The 21,604-nt window shown below is 42.0% G+C and overlaps 1 protein-coding gene across 1 annotated transcript in view; it reads right to left on the bottom strand.

The window, feature by feature from the left end:
• Positions 1–21,604, bottom strand: part of DAGLA (diacylglycerol lipase alpha) — a 74,588-nt gene that overhangs the window by 27,963 nt on the left and 25,021 nt on the right. Inside the window, exons 3-13 of the mRNA XM_062576568.1 lie at positions 16,492–16,630; positions 15,675–15,886; positions 13,089–13,190; positions 12,352–12,490; positions 9,081–9,168; positions 5,451–5,585; positions 4,812–4,889; positions 3,427–3,551; positions 2,040–2,196; positions 1,630–1,713; positions 1,427–1,504 (exon numbers count right to left, since the gene is read on the bottom strand). Of these exons, the coding sequence (XP_062432552.1) occupies positions 1,427–1,504; positions 1,630–1,713; positions 2,040–2,196; positions 3,427–3,551; positions 4,812–4,889; positions 5,451–5,585; positions 9,081–9,168; positions 12,352–12,490; positions 13,089–13,190; positions 15,675–15,886; positions 16,492–16,586 (1,293 nt within the window). The 5' untranslated portion in view covers positions 16,587–16,630. The remainder of the gene's footprint in view (positions 1–1,426; positions 1,505–1,629; positions 1,714–2,039; positions 2,197–3,426; positions 3,552–4,811; positions 4,890–5,450; positions 5,586–9,080; positions 9,169–12,351; positions 12,491–13,088; positions 13,191–15,674; positions 15,887–16,491; positions 16,631–21,604) is intronic.

The raw sequence follows: 21,604 nt of genomic DNA, 5'->3' as shown, positions 1-21,604 counted from the left end.
AGACATACATTTTAGAATTCTCTTTTCTCCACTAGTCTCTCTCAGGAATCAATAATATCACAGAATCACAGAATGGTTGAGATTGGAAGGGACCTCTGAAGATCATCTAGTCCAACCACCCAACTCAAGCAGGGTCACCTAGAACATGTTAGACAGGATCACATCCGGCGGGTTTTGAATATCTCCAGAGAAGGACACTTCGCAACCTCTCTGGGTAACCTGTTCCAATGCTCGGTCACTCTCACAGTAAGGCAGTTCTTCCTCATACACAGATGGAACTTCCTGTGTTTCAGTTCGTGCCCATTGCCTCTTGTCCTTAGTACATTATTGTCTAATGATTAATATTGACAATACTTTATAATAAAGCTGTATTTGCATACTAGTAACAATAGAAAAGGAAATAATGAGAAGTCTGAATAAAAACTCAGTATAGAGCAGAAGGGAATGATCTGATAAAGTTTCAGATAAATTACTGGCATATGAATATTTCCAGTTAAAAAAGATCAAAAGAAAATTTGTAACTTCTGCAAGTACCTATTACTAGATTTTGTACAGATTAAAAGCAGAAACAGTTCCCATTACTTTCCTTTCATTTTGTTTTACCTTTTTTACTTCATATAAACTGTTTATCATAAGGATTGTGCAAAGGCATTTTGAACTAAAGGAATTAGCTTTGACAGTTGACATAGTGCTTAAAAAGTGTTAAAAAATAAAGGTTTACTTATCAAATCATGTGATAAAATACTGCCTCATTTATCTGGGTTTCATTACTACATCCTATTTAACTGTTACATTGATTCATTTGGGGAAAAATATAAAAGAGATACTAATCATCACAATAGAAAGGAACACAACTTTGTTTTCAAAAAGGGCCCATTCTGGAAGAACTGGCTGAAGAAGCAGGAACTCCCATCTTGTGGCTCTGAGTTACGAGCTCTGTGTCCTGCCCTGAAGGAACCCTGACCAAATGATCAGTAGCATCTTGCTTCCCTGAGAGGCAGCATTTCCCAACTGATGCTAAGTTCTTTCTAACACACATATTCTCCAGTGTCACAACATCTTTGAGAGGCTGCCAAATTCCTGATAATCTTAAAACACAGCATGTGTGTCATTACTTTGCTGGACCGGGGCAAAGGTGAGCTCTATACTAAAACAGTTTAGTCAGCCCAGTCACGATCACTAAGACAGACATACAACATCAGTCTAATTATACAGATGCAAGTCCTGCCAATATCCTTTTATGAGGTTCAATGACTATGCCACTGCAACGGATTTTTTTTTTAGCCTTATAGCCATTTCACTGCAATCAAATAACACCCTTCATGGGAGCACCTCAAGCAATTAAGACCACTAAAGTTTTTTGTTTGCTATTTTTGTCTATACTTAAAAAGTCACAACCTAAGAATAAGAAGTGGCTTCTACTTACTTTGTGTCCCAGCCACGTTCCATGGTGACCCTCAACTGGAAGGCGTTCTGCATCTCCAGTTAGGTCAGTCAAGGCATCCTGGAAGAAAGAATTTACCATGTTTTGGACAAGTCAAACACCAAGAACAAGTCCAGATGTCTCAGATTATCCCCAAAGATTGGTAAGGGCCCAGGGTATTTGAGGCCACTATATAGTGTACCTACTTTTGGAGACAGAGTTCCTCGGATACTGATGACCACCTTCTTCTTATCATGGTCCACAGCAACATAGAAAGGAGTTTCATAAACCTGGAAAAGATCTACTACTGTAACATGCTGGTGAGGCATTCTGGCTTACTTATTCTCCTATTCAGGGCAAAGCAAGCAAAGTATCATGACAAACTATATCTTAGAGGGAAGGACTGCACTGAATGAGCACTGATATTTTGGAGTAGCAAATACTTCTGTCCAAATGGCAGAATTCCTTGGCAGAGAGACTGGAGAAGGGGCTCTAAGGGCAGGAAAAGGCTTAGGTTACCTTCTTTGTACCCCTACACCTGAAAGCACACATGCCTAGTAACAAGGGGCCACAACAGTATGCCCCAAATACCAAGGGGCTTGCAGACTCTCCTCACCGCATCATGACAAGAAGTGTAAACAATGTCCACTGAGGTCATATTCTCATCCAGAAAGTGCCGCCGGATGGCAATGGCATTGCAGCCACAGCAGTTATCTTCCTCAATGGTGACACTAGGTGCATAGCGGGGACGTGAGGGACAGAGACAGCAACATCTGTAGAAGTAAAAAGAAAATTGTTTTGTGGAAAAGAGAGGAATGTGGAAGAGACCGTGGTGTTAGAGTAGAATGTCCAGAGACAGGAAGGGGAAAGGAAGAGAGAGTCTGCATGACACACAGGCCTTATCTCAACACCAGTGATTTCCCTCACTTTTAGGTGTTCTCACACAAAACAGAAAACACAACTTGGTTCAGCATCAAAAAAAAGGCACTGAGATGGGCTGTAGTTTTCCTTCTGAGCACCAGAGAGCGCTACAGTGCAACAAGTCTCCAAGGAGTCATTGCATGTGGAGTTGGGACCTCTCCACACCCTGCTTAATAGCACAGTCCTAAAATGCTTCAGTACACAAGTCAGCTAGCATTTATTGAGCTCTACATCTATTTTTTAGCATTAGTTATAACAAAACAACAAAACAGTTCTAGAATCATCCCAGAACCAAAAAGGAAACTTAGATTTTCTTTCCCTCCTCATGAGTCATTTCACACGTAAAAGAGTAATATATTCTTCCTAACATACAAGCAACTCCTGTGCTGAACCTAATTGTAAAAAGTTCAATCTCAAACCCAATCTGGTGACAAAATTATGATGGTTGGAGGTAAATATTTAAAATGACAGTGCAATCCTGAACTGAACTTATTGTATTGCTACCATAAGATAAATAATATATAGTACAACAGGAAAACTCCAATCAGTCAGAGAGGACACAGCACAAACTGTAGCCAAGTCTTGCTGACGTTCTATTAAAGATCCAAATGTCAACCCCCTGTATTTCTGAGCTTGCTGATAAATTTGATTACTGAGCACCAAGAAGTCACTTTGACTCAGTGTGAATATAGTCTTATGCCAGATAAGTTTTCTCTGCTGGCTGTTCAAACTGTACAGGACTGGCATGATCTTTAGTGTACCAGAGATGACAGACCATAAGATGGCCTGGCTTATTTAACAGAGTAAGCAGGTAAGTAAATGTAAGAAAGGACTGAGGGAAAAGATATGGGAGTAGAAAAGGCTCAGAAAGTGACTGAGTAAAAGAGATAGAAAGAAAGAATGAGAAAGGAAAAGGAGAAAGAGGAAAAAAGTAGAGGAGAAAAGGAGGAGAAAAAATAGAAGAGAGATGAAAAGAGAGCAAACTGATAAAAGAGAGTAGAATTCTAAAGCAGGGGGGAAATAGAAGGGAAAAGGGGATAAAGGAAGAAAAGGCAGAGCAAATAGACAGGACAGCCACTCACGAGCAGGATCTGGCGAGGCGACAGAGTCCACATGTGGGTTTCCTCATCAGGTACATGGGCCAGCCATAGGCAGCCAGGGCAAACAGCATGTAGTAACACACTTCTTTATATCGCTGCATCTCTTGCTGAAAGAGACAGGAGACTCACTAAAGGCCTGATAATCTTTTAGATGGTGAATTTTTCTACTGCTTCCCTTTTCCCATCACAGTTAGAGAAGTGCACCCTTTTTTCTGAAAGTCACTCTTCTCTCTCACCAGCACCAGAACAGCAACACTGACTGCATTTCCATGGGACTACTATAGCAAGCTGGTTACACTGAGCTAGATCCTCCCCCTCTTAAGAACAGCTATGCCAAATTTTGTGAGTGGAGGGGCCAAACTTCAAGCTAGAAAATAGTTACAGAGGTATTCTCCTCTGTTTACCAAAAGCATTCTGTAAGACAAGGCCATGTCCTGTGGGTTTTGTTTTACTTTACCCTAGCTGGGGAGAGGAGAAACTACTGTAAGTGTCAGGAAGAGAAGTTCCCTAATTATACTACTTCCACATAGCTGCAGGCCATAATATGCCCAGAGAGAAGACTGTAAAGCCACTGAGTCAGTCTGGGATTGTATACCTCAGTGCTGTCTTCTGTAAATCATGTTGATATCCCTCCCCACAGGCACATACTCAGAATGAAGGACAGTCTAAACACAAGCAGGATGTTAGCACTAAATGTAGCACAGCAGAGCACAGCCACAAGCAGGTTAATTACAGAATCACCTTGGATCAGAGATGCTTGGATTTGGTCAGCATCTCTTGCAAAAGTTATCATCTAATCAAGGGGGATAAAAACAAGTTTGCCCAGCGAAGGGCTACAATGACAACATGGAGCCAGGAGAAAAGCCAGGTTTGCATAGAACAGAGCAAACCACAGCCACTTTCATCTTCAGAACTGCTGAGAGAATCAGTGCCAGGAAGGAAGGCTCCATTGCACTCCAGGCAGCTCCCTACTCTAATCAAGATAGAGCCCAGAATGTCAGGCTTCTTGGGCTCCGCTGATGATACCTCCATGTGGAGCTCCGCATGACACTCCTGGCTGCAGCACTGAACCCATACCCCTGGCTTTAGAGAAACCTCACACTACCTTTCCCCTTCTGAGTGGAAATATTATTACCTCCTTCAAAGCAGAAGGCAGAGACAAAAAATGCTTTAAAAGTGCTCCAGAGTCCAAAAAAGTCTCCAGGAAAGCTAGCACTGTTGTTATAATATGTTGTTATAATTTTTCATTTCTTTAACTATTACAGAGTCAGGGGCAGAGAAGAGGGAAAGAGAAAACACTCAGAAAAAGATGACAGCTTACATGGGGAAGCATGGTGAGTCTGCAAAATCACAGTCCAGTGACTTACCGCATTTTTCAGGTCCAGATACTTTGTATTCCTGGTCACTGGCATCCCAGACAGAAAAGCTAAAATGTCATTGTTTGCCTGTAAGTCACAAATATACATAAAAATTCTTCTCCATGCTATTAAGACACAAAATCTATGCCTGAGAAATAGAAAGCACTATGTAACCTGGTCCAAGACAGCTTGCAATTATCTTGTCCTGATTCCTGATCTGGTTCCAATTTCCACCTCATCTGATCACTGACATCTGAATTCCACCTCTGAATATAACCTTTTCTACTGGATTGGCAATCTGAAAATCCCAATGCCAATAATTGCTTGGAAATTTATGAATTTTCCCCTGAAGTTCCTCCTCTAGTTTTGTCCAGATGATGGAGTCACCTTTATATAAGAGGGAAGAGTACTCTCTGCATTCACTTTCAAGTAACTGCCCCCTTCTTTAAGGCTGTTGCCCATATGGGGTCAAGAGCACAATCCATATGCATCATCTACCTAGAAAAGAGGACAGGTTTCAAGATTGACTCAGTGTCAGTTGGACCCTTCTCAAGTCTCAGAAAACTTGCTTAAAAAGTAGCAGGTAAGTCAGAGGCCAAACGAGATACCCACTGCCTCAGTGCAAAGTGATGTGCCCCCTCCACCCACCTCATCCAGCACAGCATTGCGTTTTGCTCGCTGCCGTTGGCGCAGAAGAACCAAGCCTGCAATGATGTCAGATGGGACGATGTCAAGGTCTCGGAAAAACTCAGCAAAAAGGTAGGCGATTTCAGAGTAGGCATCCTGCAAAATCCAATGAAATAAGGGTTTAGAAGGAGGAGTTTGGTTGTGGGAAGCCTCAAAACAGTATGTAGAATGAGAATCAATGCAGCAGTGATGGCCTCATTTCTGTAGCTCTGTCTTCAAAACATCCAAGAGGCTGGACCAACAAAAAGTGGGACTGAGCAAGTGCTGTAGTAACAAATGGTCAGTATTTTGACTACTGCCATCACCCATCCTTTTCTCCAAAGGCTGGTCATAGCTTTATCCAGACCTTTCAGCTCGTATTTTCATAGCATCCTTTGCTCAGTAACAAATGTGATTGTACATGCAACTGGAGTCTGTCTGGACAAATTCTAAGCTGTGCACTAGAAGAAAGGCCTTCAGGATAGGATATCTCTATCTCTCCCTTTCAACAGGCTTTCAAAAAAGTAAATACATTCTTTCCCTAGAAGAGTTTTGGAGGAAATAAGCCACATTTTTCTACCTGACAAAATCCTGCAGTGCAAGATTATTTCCTACCATTTTCACTTGTCTACAGCAGCAAACAGAATCATCATTAAGAACAAGGTTTCAGGTGCCAACACTGCAGGTTTCCATATTAGCTATATCTTTGAAGAGTAAATTGGCATCAGCCTTTTCCACAGCATTACAACTGCACTATCCTCAAAGCACTGACCCCATAAATTCTAGCCAGTTTTTTGAACACGCTCAAAATAAAAGATGTCAAACTCCCATAAACCCAAAGTAACCACACCATTTAACAGTCTGATCAAAGTGAAGGCCAGAATGTTTAATATGTATTTCTTGCTCAGAACAAAGAGTTTCTACTAGAGCTCCTGATATTATATTGTGGGATTGACTGCAATATTTGGCTACAAACTCTGGAGGCTCTGGGGCCTGGCAGAACCTATGGAGACATAGCACTGTTTAGGTCATTCCAAATGTGTAACAGCAGATTCTTGCCCTGATGCCATGTCCACTCTGCAGAATTCTATTTGCTGGCCAAAGGAATGATCTTTCTCTGCTAGAACAGTTTTTTCCATGAAGCCTGGGAGAGGCAGCAATGGATTAATTTCTGATCCATTACCATATGCATTCATTCCACACACTACCACGCCAGGAAACACAAAGTTAGACAAAGGTTTCACAGAAAAGAGCCTGAAAATTGCTCAAGCTGAATGTAAAATGGAAATCCTACAGCACATGGAACTTGGAGATTCTGGTATCTGCTTTCATCCTGAACTAGGGGAGGAAAGAAAAAAAAAGAGAAAAAATAAAGGAGACAGATGCTCACTGCAGAATATAAAATTGGTTTTAAATAAATAAAAAGCTTAACACAAAGTGAAATATTTTGCATTCCTGAATGAAATTATTTGAAGGTTGTTCAGAAACTGGGCAACGCTGTTGCCTCTCAGGACTTAACGTTTGAGGTGCCCCTATTCTCTTTTCAAGGCTCCTTAGCCTGGCTACAGTGCCCATGCTGCCCTCTCAGGACAGACATCTTTGGATACATGGACAAGGCTACCTGGTTGTGTGGTCAGAGAGAAGGGAAGTTGGGCACTTGGAAAGCATCTCTTTGATTAGGCAGCATAGGCAAGTAGGGGAACAGAAAATAAATGCCAAGGGAATATTGCTGTTTGAACTGCCATTGTACAAAGCCTGTTTTGTTTCAGTTTTCCAAGTGGGTTTTCCCAATCAACTCTAGCAGATGACCCGTGAAAGATGGGAGTTCTGGACTAATATTTCTCAGCAGGAGAAGAGGTTGGGGCTGGTAAATTCCCTGGGAACATGGTGGTATTTCATGCAGTTTTCCAGGAGCATGTCATCAGGAAGACCAGTGTGCCAGCACTTGTTGATGAATTTCTACAAAAGGACTATGACGACTCCTGCCGCCATTCACACTTTGGAAACTTCATCCAGAGGATAATTCTGGCCAACAGTTCCTTTTAATCTTGCCTTCTATGATAAACATAGATGTTCAGGTAGGCTTCACCTCAGTTTTCATCATTTTACACAGCTCTTCATTTTATTACATCTTCACTGCTGACATTAAAATCTCAGTCTCATTTCTCTTCCTATATAAGTTCACGTCACTTCCACGTGCTCCTTTTTCTGCTGCATCTTTAAGGAGACCAGACATTATGCTGTGTTTAGTGAGGACGTATCACTGATATAGTCAGTCCATCAGTGTTTTCCACGTCATTTTCTGTGCTCTTCTACTGAAGCTTTTAAGTTTCTTTGGCCATTGTTGTGCAGATGTCTTTTTTGAGGTGTCCTTGATAACTCCTTGCTCTTTTCCTGAGAGGTTGTAACTAATTCAGAACCAGTGTACGCAAGTAATTTAAACTGTTTCTTCAGATGTGCTTCACCTCATCCTTCTGTATTATGACTTTCATCTATCATTCGTAACAATTGCCTGGTTCTGCCTAGTCATTCAGGAAGAGTTCTCAAATATTCATAATTCTGACCAATCTAAATATTACCAAGTCAACACCAAAATTTGTCATCTTATTATTCACTTCTCTAGTAGGTTATTCAGACTCCTGTTGAACTCTACCCTAAGGCACAAACCGGCTTTTACTGCCTTAGATATGGAGGAACTGCTAATATTTATGGAAACAAAATCAAGCCCCTTAGTCTGCTCTGTTGGATAGATATCTGCATGGGAATTCCGACTGTAGCACACGAAAATTTCAAAGCAATAATTTTCATTTGAATTCATGGATTAAGTTGTAGTTTTGATCCATTAGCAGTCTAGAAGCATTCTTTTGCCTGTTCTTGTCTATTTTCCTGCTTTTCCTCTGAGACAGACACAAACAATAGGAAAAATTACTTAAGCAAACTATCTGACAAAGGAGAAACTGTGAAGCTGACCACAAAAAGTGCTGTCAAATGCTGAGACCAAACATGGTCTAACAAAAAACAAACAAACAAAAAAAAACAAAAACAAAAAAAACACCTTAAAAGTTCACTGCAGCAGTAAGGTAAAAAATAGCTTCAGGGGAAATAAGAGCTTAAAACTGAAAGCCTTGCTTTTCAGGGCTACTAATGTGCCCTCCAGAGAGTGTACTGTAATATTCAAAATTGGAAGGTTAATATTGGCCATTTTCAAAAGATAGCTGTGCTCTTCAAGGATGTTACACCTTTATCTAGAGTAGAACATTGCCTTGTATTTAGGCATGGATCTCTGATCCAGGTGCCCTTCTACATGAATGCAATTCTTCTGCCAGACTACTCCGTCTCGAAGGAAGGAAAATGAATAAGCATACAGCAAACCCTCAAGCCTGTTCTCTCTGCAAGTACTCAGCTTGCTGCTTCTTGGAGGGCATTTCCAGTTCCTGCATACACTACTGTTAAGGCTCACTGACGCACCTAGATCTCAAACAACATCCACACAACAAGACACACATTCAGTCTTGATATGGGAATCCCACATTGCTGTGGTTTGCTGAGTTCCATGTATCGTCAGCCATACAAGGAAGTTACTCTCTGATAGGAAAGATCCTTGGTACTTACCGACTGGGAATCTTTTGTTCGTGTGCAGCAAAGAAAAACTTTGAGTCGGCGTGTCCAACTGCTGGCTTGCCCTTCTTCCAGGCGATGCCTACAATAAAGAAGTAAAGGGTAGGTATACCCACAGAGTCAGGCAGAAGAATATGTTTGCACATGAACAACAGTAGGATCCAATACATACAGCAAGCAGCCTATTCTCTGTCACTAGTAGCATGCATACTAAGCGATGTTCTTACTTATGCTGGTCTAGGAGAACCAAGGACACTTTATATAGACAAGAATGCAGCTCATGTTATAGGGAAATGAGGTCATTAATGATCTAGCTGTTCTGGTCAGGAGAAAGTTTCAGTACTTATATACATGCTGTCCTGCCTGAATGGGATGGCTGTAATTGGGCTACTGCTATTCTATGATCTACTGGAAGCAGGATGTCTAAGAGCACTTGGCCCTCCAGATGGAAGGACAGTCTAATGGTAACTTGGTAGCTGCACCATATCCTAGGATTTACTGCCACTACTAGTAAGAGAACTTACTTCTGGAGGAGAGGCAGGCCAAAAAAAGGCTGTGAGCACTTACTATAAGAGACAAGTTTTTTCTAAGAAATAGCTTATTTGGCAAAACATTTATATATAGCAATTTGCATTCTTCATTCAAGCATAGTGCATAACTCTAATCAGGAAAGGAAAACAACCAGAAGGTTCTCTTTTAATTTAAAAAAGGTTAAAAAATCCTGAATAGAATAGGTTCAACTCAACCACATTTAGTGTACATAATATTTCAATTTCAGCTTCAAAATTAGCTAATTGAACAACCTTATTTAAAATGAAGTATAGGTGAGTTCACTGTTGTGAGCTTGTCCTTGTTACTACACTTGCAGGATAACATTGCCTTGTTTTTGACTAGTATACCTGCAACCCACAGCTTCTCTAATGCAAGGTCTTCTTTTTAATGTCAATACAGACTAACTTAACATGGGTCAGACTGATAAAAAACACTTCATTTGCTGTCAGATGATCACATCAGGAAAAGCCCAAGAGCAGAGAATGAGAAGAAAAACTTGCTGACAAAGGAGTATTTACCTGCAATGGAAGGTCAGGATTTTGCTAGGTAATCTATCTTCTCACATCTTAACATTTTAAAACAACAACTATCCATAACCTCCAAGTAAGATTCAAAAAGTGGAACAGGAATATGGCTGTCCTAAGACAGAGCTGGCAATGATTAGTTTGCTCCACAAATGCCAAAAGAACTCAGGCAGCTAAGAACTTCACAACGTCACCACAGAGGTTGAGAAAACAAGTGTGCTCTGAGCTATTTTCACTCCAAGTTTTCCCAAATACTTCTTTTTTTTCCTCCTAATATTGAACTTCCACATGTTTAATATGGGCCTTAAAGCAACTCTCTTAGAAAACTATCAGCAAAATAAGTTAGGCCTTTTCTTGTGTTATTTTTTAGCCCAGCAAGAACACAGAAAGCCCACACACATCAAGATGCCACTAGGAAAGAAAAACTATTGAGTAAGACTCCAGTAGCTACGGAAGTGTATTACAAAAAGGAAGCTACCAAAATTATGTGTCTTCTTAGTGTGAAAAACAAGTCAAGTTCTCTCATGAGTTAAGATAGAGGAAATACAACTCAGATTTTAAGTGTAATACAAAGTCAGGTTATAGCTTTCCATGCTATACACTGTTGTACAAAAGGTGTGTATTACTTCAAACTGAGAGATCTCAATAGGAATGGCTGGTCCTCAGAAACTTGTGGAGAATTTCAAAATATTCCTTTTGGAAATGCTTGTTACTGAATACACAGTAACATCTGATGTTTCCATTTCACATTCTACCCCACAGTTATTAACATCTGTTAACACTCCATTTCTAGAGTGGAAATCCACAAACAGCAGGCACATTACTAACTGAAATGCTATAGGCCTGGAGGAAAAATCTGGTCAGGACTAAAGGGACAAATACCTACCGTAAGTGTTCTGGAATCTCAAAAATCTGCACAGAGGAGATGACTTGGTTGTTTTGTTTTGCTTTTTAAGTTCTCAGACATAAAGAACTTTGCAACCTGTGGCACTTAGTTTCCTCCGAGGAGAAGAATGGATCAAGTCAAACAGCTCTAATTTAACATGGGGTCCTAGATCTACAGTATCTTAGCACAGCTTCTTCAATCAGAGCTCCCTGGGAATGTCCTGATTACAATGAAACAGTTGCACACATTAGCCTAACAGGGCATTAATCCTAAACACTCAAGACAAAACTAGTGTTAGTGCTATATTCAGAAGGTAAGGAAGAGTGCCATATCACATTGCAGGAAGAAACAAGTTCTCTCAAACATATCTGTACTTGCTGCATTGCCCCCAGAAAAGTCTGAAGATTTTTATCTCACCAAGACAATCTGAAGGATCCCATTTCAAGACTCTGAAGGACTATGGAACACTCCTTGAATATATGTTCTCAAAGAGAAATTCATGATTTCCAGAGTATTTTTAAATAGTCTCATTTCTTCATTCAAAACCTTCAGCCTGACAAAGCCACATTCAGGCCTTCAGCCTGACAAAGCCACATTCTTTGCCGACAGCGACATATGTCAAGACTGCATACAAAAACAAAGCCTGTTTTTGTTGTCCCAGTATTGGGGGGGGAAACGCGGGGGGGGGGGGGGAGGGGGCGTCAGGAAGAGAAGAGGAGAAGACTTCTGTAAAATGCCTTAATGCCTTCCTTGGTAAAAAAAAAAAAAAAAAAAGCTTTCATATCCCCATCTGGGTAGCTTACAAAGATGCAATCAATTCTTAATTAAAACATCTAACTGCCAACACAAAAGAAATTGCTTCTTAGTCAACCCCATGTATAAGACATCTCAGGCCAGAAGTTGGTATTTTGAAGAAGATAAAAACAAAGAAAGAAGAGGCTTTCGAAAAAGATGCTATCTTGACCTAAGTTAAGTCTAAGTACTGCCTCACTGTTACTAGGCAAAACACAAGTGTCACAGGGTGAACAAACAAGCTGTTGTGATCAGCACTGTGGCAAAAAGGGCTTATAAGAATTTACAAATCCACTGAATAACATACGATCCAGCCAAATCTCATGTTGCTTTGCCTCCTTTGAATACAGATGCCCCCACATAGCACCCAACAGTCTGAACTGCATTCTTCCAAAACAATCCTCAACAGTAACGGGAAGCAGTGCTTGAAACTGAATGCTCCCCAAAGTAAGGCAGGAAGAATGGCAAGAACTGAAGAAAGCAGGGTGCACATCCAGAAATGCTGCTTTACCGCAGGTTGTATGTCCTGAGGTTGCGCTGTCTCCGCTTTGTAGCACGCAGCTTGACAAAGGTCCGCCCTGTTGGGTCAAAGACGCACAGGACAGTGATGCAGACACTCAGGATGACAACCCAGTTGCACACTACCATTCCTGCAAAGAAAAAAGAGAAGTTAGGTGCTCTGTTCCTAAGACTTGGCAGTGCCATCTCCTGTTCTTCTCCACGCACATCACATCCACCTCTCCAGTGCTGCAAGGCAGATAGAGAAAGCTACCCCAAATACTCTTGCAGCCACTTGTAGCAAAAGAAAATCCTCTGGAAAGTCTTCTGACCACAACTAGTTTTTTTCAGCTGTTTTGGGAGATTATCCATTCAGAAGATCATAAAGGACATGTTGAGTGTCTAGGGGGACTGCAACACTAGCATCAGGTGCCCCCAGGAGACTGACTGAGATTCAAAATGAATTCTAGGAAAATAGTAAAGCCATGGTGAACTACAGGGTAACTAGGCCTTTCAGATTCACTGAACAGACCCTTCCATAGGAACATGGATTCCTGTCTCATTGCAGACAGCACAAAAAAAATGAATACGACAATTTTTCTGAGCAGTAACATCTCAAGATATCCCATCTACAGCTACAATCCACTTTCAACAGTCAGTCCCCATATGCATGAATGGATTAGCTCTCTAAGTCAAGAGGATGTCTCTGCATACTCAGGCATGCACACAAATCACATTCCAAATACATACCTAAAGTGACACTCTTCGCAGTGATATCATTGCATGAAGTGTAGTACTGTGTTAGCCAAATGATGCCCACAATAGCATACACAAACTCGATCACCAAGATAGCTGAAACAAAAAGAACACTATGGATAGTAGCAGCATCTCACTCATAATCAACAATTGCCTATCCCCGTCTTTTGTAGAGAATGCACAAGAACACTGTGCAGAGTGCTAAGAGTTGGCAACTAAATACTTCCCTGTGACAGGTTCTTTACTCTAGCAGGAAAGTTGCATAGGATTAACTACTACATAACTGGGTCCCAGTGCTTTGGAGGGCAACCTTCAAGAAAATGAGCCAAAAAAAGTAATGTCTCTTTCATATTCACTGCTCCTAAGTAATGCAAGGACCACATATGTACAGAGCTGCAAGTGCTCTAGGCTGCATCAGAGGCATGATTCAGAGAGCCATCTTCCACTCACTTCAGTGGAAAGACTTCTCTATGTACCAAGAAGCACTGTGTAGCAGTATCTAGGTCTTAATCACCTCAAACAGCTGGCCTGATTCAAAACAATAGATGAAATTACAGGAGGTGGTATGTACTCAGAATTATTTCTGTTTACTACACTTCACAGATTTTCACAGCACCTCCACCCTTTGTAGTCCTTACAGCAATAGTTCCCAGGACACAGTCTTCAAGGACACATTTATTGGCTCCTTAGTTCTCCATGTTAGCATGATAACAATCAAGAAATTGAGGGCTAACAGCGGCTCATTGGAAAAAAATGTTTGGAAACACAGCTTTAAAGTGACCACACTTTCCCTATGCATTACAAACCCAAAGAATGGATGGGATATAAGTTACAGAGAAAGTAATTAGCTCACTTACTTAGTAACAATTAGCAAGTTTTTGACGGAACTCACTGAACCTATTTTCCAGCCTAGCAGATCCCAACCATCTATCTTCCCATCTATTCAGTTCAGTATCTTGGCACAGTTTATCCTTCCAGGCATCTTACTGTGGACTCTCAACATCTTGGAAAGACCAGTTCAAGGAATGACATATCAAATACAGTTTTCAACAGCTTTGGGCAAGGAATCAAGGCTGAATCTGATTCCTTATCAGTGCAGCCTATATTTTTAAGTTGCACTAGGCCTTGTCTACCTTGGCTTGTCTCCCCTCTGAGATTATCTACTGCAGGGCAGATGCAGCAGTAGCACAGACAAGACCTTCTTCAGTTTGTAATGAAAAGATTTCCCTAGATTCTTATGCATTACACAGCACATGCTTAAAATGGGACAGTCACATTGACCTTGTCTACACTAGAGTCCCACTCCTATATCTATCGTAAAAGAGCTGATAAAACCATTGCAGTTAAAAAGAAAAAAAAACACACACAAAATAAGCATATACAAGATCCAAGATAAAGTGTAAATACAGACTCCAAACATAGGCATAGTTTAAGGCAGACAAGGATGATACTTACGTAGGAAAATGGCTCTCTGGATTCTCTCTCCTTCCCTTGCCCCATTTTGTCTGGTTTTAACACAGTGTTACTCAAACTGTCAGGCTCTACATGCTTCCTGAGGGAGGGGGATTTGTTTGCTTTTCATGTTAATGATTGCAGTTAGCACTCTAAGGCTGAAATGTCGCTCAGACAGAGCTTTCAAGCAAGGGTACCCAGTTTTTAATAAATTCTGCACGAAAACAATACAGCAAAAAAACAGAATAAGCCATGAGACGCTTTGTTTGGAAGGGGCTTGATCTACCTTTCTGTAAGTTTTTCTCTTCAGATTCTCTAAAAAAAACAGCTCACCCCCACAAACCCCTCATTCAGGACAGAAAAGTCTGATCTCATTCTGTACCTCAAAGAAGGGAAAGAGAGAGAGGAGGGGAGAAAAGCTAAAAGGGAAAACCATGTATAAGAAATAAAGGAAAAATCCTTTTTCTGATCTAGCTCTTCAAGGTTCAAAGTGGGTAAGTGAGACAGGAACTCACTCAAGACCAACGTCCAGGAGAGAAGATGCAATGAGTGAGCAGGTGGTACACCTATTTATCTCATGGTGCCTGGAGGTAGAGTATCAAAGTGCAGGTTGGTGGATGGAGAGATGCATCACACATATAAGTCAAGAGGTCAAACACATTTCTCAAGGTAAGTAGGTGCAGGCTTAAATGCCTGTGACAGGTGAGGACATGTACATGCCTCAGGATGAGAACAGCCATGATTTACATGGGGATATGTCTCTATTATAGGAAATCTTGTGGAAAGAGATTGGAGAGAGGTATAGATGCATCTCACTATAGGAGATCTCTATTGCAAGGCAAAAGGGGAGCATATTTTGTTAGAGGAAAGTGATGTGCCTGCATCACAATGAGGGTGACAAGTTAAAGGTTTGCTAGGAAGATATTCGGGACATTGCATGAAAGTCTTACAGCAATGACAGGGTGCAGTATACATGATGTATTCAGATGTATATCACATACAAGTGGCCATCTGGATGTCCTTCAGGAGCTATGTGTTTGTCAGTGTGTAGGGAGAGATGTCTTTTTGGGTAACAGATGGTAGTGTGGAGAGTGAGTCATTAGGAGGCCTCAGGCCACTGTCTCTTACCTAGTCTGACATAAAGCACATACTGCATCGAGTCCCGGGGCTCTGTGTACAGGATACTGCCTCGCATGCTGAGCCAGATGATTGCCACCTCTGCAATCATACAGCTGAGCAGGATGCCCAGGTAGCCTCTGCCGTGGTCCACCAGGTTAAGTGAGCAGGTCTCGTTAGGGTTGTACACCAGCCCAAAGAGCACCACAGAGAGGATCACAAACCTGCCAATCACAAACCAGCTTGTTATCAACAGCAAGTCAAACAAAGCTGCATGTAATATCCCATGCTTATTCTCCCAACAATGCTACTGAAGATCCTCAGCATCCCGTTCATTTCCTGGTAGCTAATTCAGCTCCTTATAGTCTATATTAATTTGTTCTGGAACTCTCTTCCCCACAAATCATGTAAAGACCTTGCTGCCCTAGTTAGAACAATCTGACAATGTTTGTCAAGCCATGCTATTCCATGGGGTCTGCTACTTCAGTCATTTGCCCTGAGCCTCTGTACAGAAACACAGACCCAAATTACAGTGGACAAACCTGGATAGCACAGGAGGAGTCAGGAAATTCTAGTGAGATTTCCTCTCTGACACTGGAACTAGAACTTTAAATAGCATAGATCCAAAGAATCAAAAGCTGGGAATACACTGGTATCTGTCAGAAATGCCCATATAAGCCCTCCAGCTGCATGTATAAGCTTTTTTTTTTTTTTTTTTTTTTTTTTTTTTTTTTTTTTTTTTGCTGCAAGAAACAGGAGGCATAAGAAGAATTCATGAGACAGTTCAAAGTAAGTATCATGCTTTTTAGCACCTGCTCTTCTTGCTTACCAGGTGGTATGAAGTAGGAAAAGGAAGATGGCTGGCAAAACAAGGTCATCACTGCCTACGGACCAGCGACGGCGGAACACTACAATCCCTGGCATGGCTAGCGGGTCTGAAGAGGTTCAGCAGGCACAACACTCACCTCCTGGAAAAGAAATAACAGAATCAAAGATGCTGCTGACCTCTCCCCCAACAACAAAAAAGCCATTCACAGCCACAACCACATGCCAGCAAGGGCACACCTGAGAGTTATCATATTTTATGCCATAGATGGCAGAACTTTCATCTAGCACCAGGGGGCATAGTATGCTCAAAAATGATAGAGCAAAAGAATTTAAGGAATTAAATGCTTAAAGAGTGAGTACTAGGTGAAAAAGGTGTGTAACTCACACTGCACAAAGTTAACACTCACCCAGCTCCACTTCACAAGCTGACTTGGAATCCTGTTAGGGCTCTGTGTTGGCAATCAGTCAGTGTTGAGTGCTTTTGACAGGTTATACCAGCCTGAACTCTGTACAAACTCCTATCACCATGTTCTCCTACAGGTGCACCTCCCGCCAGCCTCTTCTCTTACTGCCTAACACTGCCTTCCCTCACTTGGCCAAAATATACATTAGCATGTTAAAACTTGCCATAACACTTCTGTGCTGACCTGCACCCTTCTATGCTACGACAGAGCAGGGGACACCACACATTAGCCCATTCCCCTTGTCCTCAGCCACCATTTAGAGTCTGCTATGAGCTGGTACACCTCCTGAGTTTTCTCAACCTTTTCAGTTCCTAATTACTACCTCCCCATCCTTCACGTTCACAAGCTGTTGCCAGGGTACTCTAGTCATGACTTGCACCAATCACACCATTCCCAGGTTGCATCTCTGAAGTAATAACTACTCTTCATCATGATCTGGTAATTTGTTGTTAAGTTCACAGAGGCAAAAATGAAAACATCCATATTTGTTACTTCTGATGTAATCAGGATTTCCATCAACATTTCAGAGGGGACGTCACCTGCTGTACCTCATGCACCATATAAAAAACAACTGTAACTTGTATATTATGTACTAAATTCTAATGTTCTGGCTAACAAAATTGGAAGAGTGATATGATCACATTTAAACTAATTTGTTTCTTCAAAGTCACACAAGTGGTGGTTTTATGACAGACCATATAAACTGTATCACAGCACAAAACAGCTGCAGTAACACAAGCTGCCCCATCACACCAAAACCTGTTCACCAGTCAGATTTGGTTATCCCAACGAGCTACCTACTAGGCAAAGTATCACAGAACATGCAAGTTTCTCTTCTCCTATACTGACGCTCAGCTGAGCCCTAGCACAGGAGGACTAGATCTCCCTATACATTTCAGTCACAAAGTACTGAATAACTGTAAAAGTCTTTCACACTTTTCAGACTCCACAGTTAATATCCTGACACACTTCAAGTTTGTTACTCAGTTCAGTAGAGCAAACATTATATTCTGCAAACAAAACAAAATGTGAAACTGCAACAGCATTTGGATTCACTTTTCCTTAGCACATAATAATCAGAGCATTCAGTACATGGCAGCTTTACCTTCAAATTGCTTTCTCTTCTTGCCATATGGCGATTACCGCTAGCCTTGCTATGAATAACTTGTCTGCCTATCACGTACCACCTGTATGGTAGCACTTGTATCTTGAATACTTGAGGACTGCTAATCCTCAGTATATGTAGACATGCTTTTCAGTACACTCATTTACTCTGTTTCTGGCCACTGCAGTGCCTCTCAGTCTACCCTAAATCTCAGTGCACAGTTCCCACCATCCCTTGGCTTATGTCTGAATCCCACCAGTGCACTTTTCACAACTTTTCCACCTCTAGAAATGCAAGCAGTTGTACTCTGTATGTTTTTACCACCCTCTGCCAGATCAAGAAGCAGTGTATCTGCAAGAAGTGAACATCTAAAGTAAATTCCTTACGCAGAGCAACAGATGGAGACAGAGCAGAATAGCCTGTCATTCACTGCCAAACATCAGAAATACTCACAGTGGGACTGCTACTCTTAGCCATCTTCCTACCAGGCTCCCAGTACACTGCCGAAAGAATTCTAAATAATTTTCTAGAATTATCAACACTAGATGCAAACCAGGATGTCTGGGGCCTTGCCCCCAGACTGGAAACAAGAAAGATGAATGACTATAAACCACCGTCCCTATCACCGCACCCTCCCTCCCCAAAAAAGAGAAGTTAATGCTCTTAGTGTGAGGAGTCTTTGGCTTAATCCTAGGGTACAAGATCTCAACAGCTATGTTTTAAGAAGCATGAAGACAGGATCTAATAAATGAACAGGGAGAAAAAGTGCAGGTCAGAGTACAAACAGCCCTGAGACCACTGACCCTAGTTTTGCAACAGCAAGGAACTTCTTATGCTGCCTCTAAAATCACTGCACACAAGAATGAAAAATTCCCAGATCCTTGAAACCTGAACCCTGGTGCAAGAAGCCCCAAGCTCCCAACACCCAAATTAGGGGGAAGGACATGCAGGCACAAGCTCTGAAAGCAAGAAGTCCAGACCTCTGACCTTCAGATCTGAGAGACCTACATGAAGCAAAGCTCTTACATGATGTCTGGTCCAGCTGATGCATATTCTTCTCTCCCATAAGTGTGTTTCAGGAAAAGTACATATCCACAGAGATAAGACATCACACGTGAAAGAGGGAAAAGCAAACTCTTCTTGCAGCCACTGAAAATCCCAGTCATAAAAGGAAAGGGTGGCTTGGTGACTGTCTACTGACAAAGCCAGGCATTATCTTCAAAGCAATTCCTTCCCCCCCCCCCCGCCCCAGACAGCAACCTCATTTAATCAACGGGGGCTGCTCAGAGTGAGCCAGGGGTCGTGACTTTCCCCCTTCCACACCCCCATGCACTTTGGAAGGAAGTGACATCATCCCTATTCTGAGGAGATTGTATGTGAATTGTGAGAAGGAAGACTAGGAACAAGGGTGAGTGATGCTGTCAGAACCATGGGAGAGCTGCACAGAGATGGGAGCAAAGGAAGCTATCTGCCAGCAAGCACAGCAGCACAGAAACCTTCTCCCTCCTGCCACCGAGAAACAGGAGGGACCAAGTGCTGCAGCAGCAACTCAGGAATGTCCTGGAGCCTCAGCTGCCTGTGGGAACCTCCCTCTCCACACAGCTGATGGCATCAGACACAGCTCTGCTGGAGCTGAGATTGGAAAGGCACTGGGCCACTGGTCTATCCTCTGGCACTCACTGAATGGCCAGGGGGAGGGGATTTGGACAGGACACAAAAGGGGCACACAAAAGGGGCCATCCCAGTCACAGAAAGGAGAGACTGTTCCAAAGGAGCAGCCTCTCCCAGGCCTTTTCAACCATTAATTCCTTATGACATGCTCTCCCGGGTATGACAGGATGTGGGGGAAGGGATAAATTAGCTGTCTGTAGGGGAAAGCTTAGAGAAAAGAGGAAAATAGAAGAAAGATGCTACTGTGAGACAAGATTGCAGCTAAATCTAGGAGACTTAGTTTAACCCAACATCCTGCCATTCCTGTCATTAGCCTCAGAAGAAGGTATACAAGCAAATACAAGCTGAGCAGAGCTACAGCCTAAGGAAAAGGGCGATACGTAGATGTTATTGGAAGGGACACCACCCACACCATGCCAACACCCCAGGAGAGAATTGCCTACTCCCCACTGCCCAAATTCACATGCAGGATGTGCTGTAAAGTTCACAGTATCATTCAGACACCTGAGGCACAACATTGGCACCCACACAGCCCAGTACACCACTTTCTGCAAGCCCTCGGCAGAGGAGCTGTAGCCAGGCTCAGAAGCCTTGAAAGGAGAACAGAGGCACCTCAAAGGTAAGTCCTGAGAAGCAAAATGTATTGCCTTTATTTTGCCAATACATTTTGGCAAAATGTATTGCCAAAATGTATTGGCCCAATACACTGGCCAATCTCCAACTCAGCATATTCCTCCCTACTATTTTTTTCACAAAAAAGAAGCAAAATGTCCTGTATTGCCCAGACAGACACAGGACAATGCCTGAATAACTAAATTAACCAGAAGCATCCTCTAGAACAGTCTTCTCTCTCCTACCACACATCATGGCAACTGCAAGTACTTCGCTATAGCATTATACATCTTCCCATATCTCCTTGTATCAGACAGAACCATGTTTTGTACCTTGTCCATATGTTTGTTGCTTCTCCCTCTGAAATTATTTATCAGGATAATTGAAGCTCTCTCTATTTCTTACAGATGCCAAACGAAGTGTTGTTATACTGAAGTGTACTAAAAAAATTGCAACAACATTTTAAAATAACGACATTTGTCAAATTCAAGCAACCAAAAGTTACATTCTGATCAGCATGTTTAACTGTACAGTTAGTGACCCTCATGTATCTGCTGATTCATAAAAATACCATCTCTTCCCCTGAAATAACATATCACTAATGTAAAGGGATCAGCCCCATTAAGGTATCCCCTACTTGATCGCCGCCAACATTCTCCCTTTTCCTCACATGCCTGCCCCACACAGGCTCTCTGTCTCAGGCTGGATTGTCACTACTGTAGCTTACAGCTTCCTATTAAATACACTTTTTCACAAGCATTTCCTGCACTTGACAGAAATCATCAATTGGAACTTGGATCAAACTTCTTCAATCCTCAGCCAGCTCTTTTTAAGGCCTTAAATGGAGCACTTCCTGCTCCAGAGCTTGAATTCTTACAATCTGGGAATTGTTCTTCCCTGGCAGGAAAAAGAAAGGATGTAACTTCACTCTTACAAAGTGTCCTGAAGTTTGCTAGAAAGTGTTTGCTTGCCTATGGCTACACACGTACAAATCCATCTCCTCTCCAGAACCTTTTGCAAGATTCGGTGTGCAGTGAACTACTGTTGCCACACTGTTCTCCTGTACAATTTACCCATAACCACTAGCAAAAAACACTAGGAGCAAGTAGTGGGACAGAGGAAAGAGATATAAAGTCCAGATCATATCACAGAAAACTGCCCTTCCAGGATGGAAGGTATCCATCAGATGGATCAGCAGATCTCAGAGCATCTCTGTAACAGGGACAGACACCTACTCAACAAACGATGTGGAAGAGAGGGGC

Source organism: Rhea pennata, chromosome 5 (genome assembly GCF_028389875.1).
Source record: "Rhea pennata isolate bPtePen1 chromosome 5, bPtePen1.pri, whole genome shotgun sequence".
NCBI lineage: Eukaryota > Metazoa > Chordata > Aves > Rheiformes > Rheidae > Rhea > Rhea pennata.
Note: the sequence above shows the minus strand (reverse complement) of the source record. Positions and strands in the feature narration are given on the sequence as shown.